This window comes from Physeter macrocephalus, chromosome 14 (genome assembly GCF_002837175.3).
Source record: "Physeter macrocephalus isolate SW-GA chromosome 14, ASM283717v5, whole genome shotgun sequence".
Classification (NCBI taxonomy): Eukaryota; Metazoa; Chordata; class Mammalia; order Artiodactyla; family Physeteridae; genus Physeter; species Physeter macrocephalus.
The window spans coordinates 118,279,693-118,288,639 of NC_041227.1; the positions used below are offsets into that span (position 1 = coordinate 118,279,693).

The 8,947-nt window shown below is 51.4% G+C and overlaps 1 protein-coding gene across 2 annotated transcripts; it reads left to right on the forward strand.

The window, feature by feature from the left end:
- HEXIM2 (HEXIM P-TEFb complex subunit 2) lies at positions 1-8,055 on the forward strand. Of its 2 annotated transcripts, none has more exons than XM_028498676.2 (3): positions 1-3,010; positions 4,516-4,629; positions 7,050-8,055. In XM_028498676.2, the coding sequence occupies exons 1-3, from the start codon at positions 2,366-2,368 to the stop codon at positions 7,836-7,838; spliced, it is 1,548 nt and encodes a 515-aa protein (XP_028354477.1). In that variant the 5' UTR covers positions 1-2,365; the 3' UTR covers positions 7,839-8,055. The 2 variants fall into 2 exon arrangements, with proteins under 2 accessions (XP_028354477.1, XP_007125473.2); XM_007125411.4 differs by having other exon boundaries at positions 54-3,010; positions 4,519-4,629; positions 7,050-8,034.
- Positions 8,056-8,947: the final 892 nt, after the last annotated feature.

Genomic DNA, 8,947 nt, shown 5'->3' on the forward strand with positions numbered 1-8,947 from the left:
TTTCCAAAAAGAGCAAAAATTCAGAAGAGTATTGTAAACCCTCATCTGAAGGCACATTCTATTTGATACATCCACTGACTGTGTGTGAAATGTTAAAAAGCCCTGGATCTACAGTGAGCAAAAAGGATATTCCTGAAGGAAAATGTGGGAGTTGTAGAGTGTTCCATGCACAAGAATTTGAGAAAATGACAGCATCACTGCTCTTGTAAACTACTAAGTAGAATTTGTCCTAGACTTCAGAGCGTCAGAGGAGAAGATGTGAAGTTCTGAAGTCAGCTTTAAGCACGCAATTCTGCATACCTGGATAACTCCAGGACAACTTTCAGGCAAAGGCAGAAGACCAACCAGAGGATGGAAGGGAATGCCTAGGTTAGTTCTACCCTCCTCTCTGGGTCTTACTAAAAGTGCATTTAAAAGAGCAAACATTTGAATTTAAAAAGAGAAAAGACAGAGAAGAGGATGGTGAGGGCTAAACAAAGTAAAAAACTAACTGGAAATCAAATAGTTCAGAAGCAAGTATCTTCATCCTGAAGAGGAGAACTGCTGCAAAGAATTACTCCTACCTCTGTCAATGAATGCAGCTCACACATAGCCACTACTCCCAGGAGGTGGCCATCAGGCAAACATAAAACATCCAGGACTTGTGGTAACAACTGCTTGGTACCCTGAGACTGACCCTCGTTCAACCTATCTGGATGGCCCATGGCAACCAAGGCCACACTTTGGTAAGGCAGGCCTCCCAAATGCCCCAAATAACTTTTGAAGCAGAAGTCCTAAAGTTCCCAAGTAACAAAGTTAGAGCAAGTAAATGTTTACATAGCCACTGAAGAGTAGTTACTCAAGGTACTTATGAGGGAGGTTGCATTGATACCGTTTTCAAATTAGGAAACGGAGGCATATAGAGTTTGTAGAATTTGTCATAAACCACAAAGCAACTCATCTGAAAGAGGAGAGCTGAGGAGGAAGATGAAGGTCTAGTCGAAAGTTAGACAGTAGACTCAGCAACAAAATGGCCAGTTTGGCCTCATCTTCAGGATTTGGCCTCTAGCCAAGCCAACCAAATTTGTGGTAGCACACACAGAAATAGAACTTGGAGTTCCTAACTTCCAGTGCTGTGTTCTGCTCAGTAGATAACCAAGGGACCATTAATAAACTGATTTTACTCCCAACTTTTCTTATCAAGGAATGGAAAAGCTTATGGGTCAACCTTAAATATGATAAGTTTTCATCTTTAAAAATGAGTACCAAATTTCTGCACCTGGTACAGTATTCTCCACTTAGTAGCTTCCAAAGGTTTAACTAGATTACTTCACAATGGAGGATGAATCACAGTCTGAGAACCTCCGCCATTAAATTCTTGACAGAGGAACCACAAAGATAATCTTTAAAGCCCCTTTCAGCTATAACTATTTAACTCCTACCAAGTTAGTGTCAGCTTTGCCTAACTGGCATATTCTCTTGATCTGAACAACAGTGTGAAGTGAACATGACATAAGCCAAGTCAACCCACAGCATGAATCAAGTGTCCTGAAGCTTTATTTAGGATAAGTGGTTCAAATTTTAGATTAACCTGAGTCAAAGGTGATCGTATTTTTGCAATCCAGTTCTAAGACTTTCTCTGAGAACATCTGGGGGGCAAAGGGAGAAAACAGTTAAAGCTATGCAACTGTCACTCTTACAACTTAAAAAAAAAATTACTTTATTAATAGGAGGAACAGAGCTTCAGTTCTGAAGAAACTTTGCTATTAAGGCCAAATGCTTAGGAACGATTTGACCATCTGTAATCAGCAATGAGACGCATCACAAGGTACCCTCTAAGATAAAGTTCACCGCCCAGTCACTCTCCTAATTCCGAGTTAACCTGGGCATAATTTCAACTGACCTTTCAGCAACAACATTAAGCTACCCCTGACCTATGAATCTCTCTGAATTTAGATTTCAAGCAGTAAGAAACAAAATGGTTTCATCTGCAATGCAAGAAAAGAATTTCACATCAAACTTCAATCCTTAAGAATCTGCTACAGCTATAAGGTTGAGTGTTTATTTTTCTCAAAGTAGGTTTCCCCTGCTCCCCTAAACGCCACATACATGAAGTAGCTCAAAACTGGAATTTCTATTTTGGTGGCCATCTGGGATCCACAGAAGTGACTTTCAATTACTTGGAATTTCAAAACAGAGGTTCCCTAGTAACAATGCCCCAGTGGCAAAATACTCCCCCATTTTGTTTCGTCTGTGGGAGAAAAGTTCTTTAAACTGGAAAGAATTTGTAGCCTTATAAAGACTACGTTGGAATTCGTTCGTTTTTTCCTTTAGGAGGGCGGCCATCTCCAAAAGTTTTGGTAAAAGTTATGGCTCAGATTTCAAAATGCAAACAGATGTTCCTGAAGCATCCGAAATGGGCCACTCCATGTTTATTCCCAGAACCGTGGCGACTCGAAGTTGTTTTGTGTCCCAACTCTGCAAAGGGCAAAAGCGCAAACCCCTCTGGTGTCAACTTTCAAGAGAAGTGGAACAGCACACTTTTGGAGTTTCCCAAAGCGGCTGGCGACGTGCGAGGTCAGATCGTTCTGAGAATCGGGGCTGGACAGGAGAGATCTCGAGGGCAAGAGCGCTCAGAGATTTCCACGTGCCCCGATCTAGCTGGTCCCTGGGGAGAATTAGTGGTTGCTACAGTAGGAAGAAGGCTGTTCCTGTTCACAGCCCTGGCCGCGGGATGGCCTTGGTGTACGGGGGGAGATGGTGGGTGCACCTGGCTCTCTGCCCTCGGAGCCTCCAGCTGACTGCCACGCCAGAGAGACGCGCGGCCGGAGCTGCGACCTCCACCCGCCCCCGCGGCGCCCATCGAAGTGGGGGTTCCCGCTACGCCGGGCCTCGCCGCTATACCCAGGCCGCATGGGGGTGGGGAAAGAACTTAGCGGAGCTCGGCCTCGGGATCTGCGCCCGTGTGGAAAGAGCAGAGAAGAGTCATTTCACCCAGTCTCTACTCAGCTGGGGTCTCGGGAAATACGCGGTAATTACCCAAGAACCCCGCCCTCTGTGAGAGGCGAGGCTGCGGGGCTGCCGGGATGGTTTGAGGACCGGGCCCGGCCAGAGAGACTCCAACCGTCACCCCCCGCGGTCCCCGGTCCCACCCCCCGCCGTCTCCCGGCGCCGCCACTTCAGGCAGCCCACTCGGCCCGGCCTCTCCCCGCGCCCTGACCACCCCCCATGGGGTGCTCTCACTGCGCAGCGAGTCCCTCCGCTGCCTCCTCCCAGCCCAAAATGGCGGCGGCGGCCACCGATCCTTCTCGTCGCCTTCCTCTAGGGCCGAGGATCCCTCCGCGTCCAAGCCCCTCCCCTCTCAGCCGGATCTGTTTTCTGCCCAGTAAAGATTAACGCCATCAATGAACTCTTTAATTGAGTTCGGAAAGGAGGATCGGCTTGTGCTTCCGCACAGCTAATCGTTGACGAAAAAGGGAATATTGGCAGGCGAGTGGACCAATGAAAGGAGGCATCGGTGAGCGCGGGACGCCACTCGCGCAAGGGTAGATGGGTTTTAGAGTTTTCTGTGTGCTTGTTGACTTTACAGGATCTTGATCCGCCTTCCCCAACTAGAAGAACTACACTCCCCAGCAGGCACCGCGCTGCTAGGCCGTGGGGCACCCCCCCCCACCCCAACCTCAGTGCCTGAGCGGCTTGACCAGAGCTGCAGCAACTGCAGCAAGAGGTAGGGCTGAGGCGTTGGGAATTGCACAGACAGGCGGTCGCACAGAAAGACACACAGATGTAGTCCTGTGCATAGCCCCTGACAGCAAATAGGTCAGTTCCGCCTTTGCAAAATCTCCTTCCCGGATCATTTCCCCTCTTCCAAGGTATCCTTCCTTATCCCTGTTGGGTTTCCCTCCCAGCTGCCTGTAGTGCGAAGACTTCTTACCCTTTCCTCCGTTTCCCATCCTGAGAAGAAGGAGGGAGGCAGGCCAGGCCCTGTAGATGAAAAGGCCTCAGCCCCAGGCTGGGCCCAGTCGTGTGTTTTGAGGTGTTGACTTCTGGAGCTCAGCCTGGGGAGGAGGTGGGGGCCTGCAGTCAAGGTTGGGGCCTCTGGAGGCAGTGGGGAAAGGACTCCTCCTCAGGCTTGTCGGAGCCACCGACCCACTCCACTCCCAGGCTGTCCAGGTCATTGCTGTGTCTTCGCCTCCCCAGGCAGTCTTTTCCCCTCTTTGGTTGCTGGGGGAACAAAGCTTAGGCCTAGCTTCCTAGCTGCCAGCCTGCCTCAGTGAGTTTCAGGAGAAGAGTATAGGATGTAAGCCCTGGCCTGGGGCCTGAGGAACAGGACTGGGGAGATGGCCCCTTAATCTCCATTTGACCCCTTGCTGGCTGGAGGTGTAAAAACGAGGCTGGAGGCGGCCCTTCATTTGAAAATGAGGGTGTGCAGGTCTGGTGCTACAAAATGGCTGCTGCTGCCTTGGTAAAAATTGCTGGGTAGCCAGAGTCTTCCTGAAAATTCTCCCTCAGGACTTAGGTTTCTATTATTTAAAGCAGGTGTCACTAGTTAAAAGGCATCTGCTGAAAGATTTGGAACAGAAGAAGGTGGCTACTCCAAACCAGACCAACTGTAACACAGAGTCACCAGCAGCCCTGGAGGAGGCCAAGGTAAGCCCCACTCTCCCAACCACCTGAGTGCCCTGAACATGGGTCCTGCCAACTGGAATCCTGGCTTCTTGTCTCAGATGTGTTAGTGGATTTGGAAAAACAGTATTTTTAAATGAGTCCCCACTATGCGCTTAGCAATATGGCAGATGTTAATTCTGCGCTATCTCATGAAATCCTAGTAGCCATTCAGGGTAGAAATTACTATTTCCATTTCAAAGAAGCTGATGTTCTGAGAGCTGACATGCCTTTTCTAGAATCATGCAGCCAGCAAGCAGAAGACCCAGGGTTTAAACTTAGCGTCTTAAACAACAGAACCCCGCCTTGCATTTTGTTTAGGCTGAGAACCAAGTCTGAAGCAGGGAGAAGAGTTTGAGCCATAAAAGAGTTTGAGTTCATGATTTAGGATGGAGGTTAGGGGGTAGGAAATCACCCAGGAGAGAGGGGAGAGACAGATTGTATCAGGCCCTCAGAGAACATCACCTTCTGATCTGGCAACAAGAGCCCAAACCCTCCCACCCTATGCTCTCTCTCACCGGCCCCCACCTTGCCCGTTCTTCTCCCCTAGTCCACAGCTCACTATAGGTAAGGAGGGAACTCTAGTCCTCTGATCCACCCTACCTAGCTACTTCCAGTACATTTTCCAGATTTATTTAATTTGGAGTTCATGGCATGTCAGGGCCTGAAGGTTCAGAGAGGGCAAATGACTCAGCCGGGATCACACAGCTTACCTGCAATAGTGGTAATGGTGGAAAGGGGACAAGCCTTCAGGAGGGAGGCAGCATGTGGGGCTGAGGGGCAGGGCTGGCTTGGGTGGGGGGAAAGATCATGGGGGCCATTCGCTGAGGGCCGGGAACGGGTGAATGATTGTGCGCACCGAAGGGAGCCCCCCCGCCTCGGACTTCAGCGGCCTTGCCTCTTCCTGGGTGGGGCAGAAGGTCTTCCCAGTTGGCCCAAGACACTGGTGGAGACAAGGCCTGTCACTCTTGATTGTATTGTTACTTTATGACATTCTCCCTGCAGGTAAAGTAACAATACAACACAACAAACAACACACACGTACACACGCTCCAACGTACCCCATCCCAAATTATGAAGAAAACTTTGGGGTCTCCAAAACGCACGTTAACACACCTCCAGCTCTTACAGGGCTGCATACACCCCCCAGTACGCTCCCTACACTCGTGTAGACCCATGCTCGGATGTCTCTGAACCGTGTTGAACATTATAAAACACTGTGCCAGTGGTGGTGGTTATTATTAGAATTCCCCAAACCACAAACTTCCAGCAATTCATTCTCCTCCCCCAGACTCAGTACTCCCACCCTCACCACGGCGGAGATAAACAGATGCCCTGAACACGCGCACTCTTGACAGAATCCTTTCAGCCTCTTAGATAAGGTGTAGAATTCTCTGGGCTACAGACTGGAGATTGGCCCTTCCTCTCCCTGGTGCTTTCCTGCCCCTCATGTAGAAGAGTGATACCAACTTGTGCCTGGAATAAATACACTCCATTCACCCTAGAATGACAGAAGCGAGAGTCTTATGTTCCAATATCTTTTGGATCCCCCCTACTTCTGGGCTTATGTCATTTAACATATATTTATTGAACACTCACCTTGGGCCATGCTTAGCGACACAGTGGTGAGCTGAACAGACAGGACACATTCTTCTAGGAGAAAGATAAGTGGTAAAAGGTAATGTGCTAAATGCTAAGTGGGACATTAGCTGTCACATGACAGGGAGTCACCGGGAAGGGGAATGGGGGCTACTTAGCTAGGGTGGTCAGGGAGGGCCTCTCTGAAGAGCTGATATTGGAACTTAACCCTGAAGGATGAAAAAGAATCAGTTATGCAAAAGCAGCTGGAAGCAGGATTGGCAACATGATTTGTGGGGTCAGTGCAAAGGGCTCTTAATTCAAAAATTACTAAGAAGTTCAAGAAAATGACAGTAGAGCATTAAGCAAAGCATGGGGCTTTTCTGAATGGGGGGCTCTGTGGGACTGTACAGGTCACTTCAAGGAAACCAGCTCTGTCTGAAAGATAAGCTTTCTAGGAAGAGGGAAGAGCAAGTGCCGTTTGGGCTTCTGATCAACCAGTAATACATCAGGAGCCACTTCCCATCCCATTTCAAAGAGTATTTATTGAATGTCTACTCTGTGCCAGGTACTGTTCCAGGCATTGAAATTACAGAGTGAAATACACAGGCAAGATTCTGGCTCTCACCATGAGTTTGCTTGGGGCGGGTTGGGGGACAGACAGTAGACAGGTAAGCCCAGAAACAGACAAATGGTTGTAGAAGGTGCGAGGCTAGAGAGGGACCAAGTGAGCTGGGTGTGGGCAGGTCGGCTTCAGGCTGGGTGACCAGAGGATTCTACCATGGGATGGGCCATCTGTGATCTGTCCTCCTTTTTCCTCTCTTTAGACCTCTCGTGTTCCTGGGAGCCCCAAAATATCCCCTGAGCCTCATGACCCTGGAGGTTCCCTGCCCCTGACACCCCGGATGGAGAGCCACTCAGAGGAGGAAGATCCTCCCGGCAGTGGCCTAGGCTGGAACGGTAGGGGTCCCCGGGCCCAGAGCCCAGGGGGCTGCTCAGTGGAGGCCGTGCTGGCACGGAAGAAGCACCGCCGGCGGCCTTCAAAGCGCAAGCGGCACTGGCGGCCCTACCTGGAGCTGAGCTGGGCCGAGAAGCAACAGCGGGATGAGAGGCAGAGCCAGCGGGCCTCCCGGGTCCGAGAGGAGATGTTCGCCAAAGGGCAGCCCGTGGCACCCTACAATACCACCCAGTTCCTGATGAACGACAGAGACCCCGAGGAGCCCAACCTGGATGTGCCCCAAGGGGCCTCCCACCCAGGCTCCAGTGGGGAGAGTGAGGCCGGGGACAGCGACTCGAGGGGCCGAGCTCACGGGGAGTTCCAGCAGAGGGATTTCTCCGAGGCCTATGAGCGCTATCACACTGAGAGCCTGCAGGGCCGCAGCAAGCAGGAGCTGGTGCGCGACTACCTGGATCTGGAGAGGCGGCTGTCACAGGCCGAGGAGGAGACGAGGAGGCTGCAGCAGCTGCGGGGCTGCACCAGCCAGCGGCCCTGTCGCCAGGTGGAGGAGCTGGCCGCTGAGGTAGAGAGGCTCCGGACGGAGAACCAGCGGCTTCGGCAGGAGAATGAGATGTGGAACCGAGAAGGTGGCCGCCGTGGTGGGGAGCCGGGCACCTAGGGGTGCCCCCCCATCCAGGCTGACCCAAGGAGAAGGTCCTGTTTTGTATACACTCAGGCCAGCCGAGTCTCAAGGAGGCAGGTCTCAGCACCCCTGAGCCCCCTGAGAACAGCTAATTTAGGTTCTGGTTTCCATCTTGTCATTTCCACAGTTTGTTCTTTGATGTCATCTTATTTTTCACAAAGGAATTAAATGATTTTGGTGAGATCACATGGGAGTGGCTAGCATTGATTTCACTAGGGCTGCTCTGAGAATCAAAGCACTTCCATCGCAGAGAGGCCTGGGGCTGCCCCCAGCCTGGGAGGACAGCAGACCCCTGCACTGGGGGCTTCTCAGCATCTCCAGAATGCCTGAAATCTGCTCCATATATCTGGGGGCCGTCAGACTGCTCTGAAGGTTTTGGAGAGGTGAAGGCAGAGGCGGGAGGGGTCTCAGTCAGGAGTCACCAGGTTCAGCCAGAGCCTGACTTAAGATGCAAGATTGCTGTGAGGAGCTGGGAACTTCCCCTGGAGGAGAGAGGGCTAGGCTCCAGTCCAGGGGTTTCCTCAGGGTTTGTTCCCAGGCTCCCTGTATTTCCCCTATCCTCCCCACAGTGTAGAGGGCTGGGCTAGACAAGGTCTGGGTGCCGTGTGTCTCTCTGTGCTTGACAGCCTCCCCACCCGCCCCCCATCTACCAGCTGGGGGTTGGGCAGGAGGTTAGGTTTGCCCCCTGACCTTCTAGAAGAGCACTTACAAGTAAGCGCTCAAGGGGAATTTTCTCCTGTTGGAAAATAAGCCCAAGGCTGGTTGGACGGGGGATCGATCCTTAGCAGAGCTGGAGGCTTGGCTTTTGAGGTGCCTGCCTTGCGTCTGTGCATCCGGCTCCTTTTAGCCTAATCACCTGTGTGGTTAATTCCCTGTGAGGTGAGCCCCTCACCTGTCTGTCTGATAAGAGAGCTGAGTCAGCCCGGATATGCCACCAACACACCAGCCGTCTTGGGCTCTGAAGCGAGCTCACACACCCCTCACACGCAGACCCGCCTCTCCCCAGACACCTTGTTTCTTGTTCTTGTGGCTGCAGTGTCAGGCTGCGGTGGTGGAGGGGAAGTTAGTCAACTCACCAATGAGCC

What these genes read in the sequence shown, in the direction of transcription:
- HEXIM2 (XM_028498676.2), top strand. Translation starts at nt 2,366, where the DNA reads ATGCAAACAGATGTTCCTGAAGCATCCGAAATGGGCCACTCCATGTTT. An exon ending in GGGGTCTCGGGAAATACGCG is followed by an intron (nt 3,011 to 4,515) that starts GTAATTACCCAA and finishes TATTATTTAAAG; the next exon opens with CAGGTGTCACTAGTTAAAAG. An exon ending in CAGCCCTGGAGGAGGCCAAG is followed by an intron (nt 4,630 to 7,049) that starts GTAAGCCCCACT and finishes TCCTCTCTTTAG; the next exon opens with ACCTCTCGTGTTCCTGGGAG.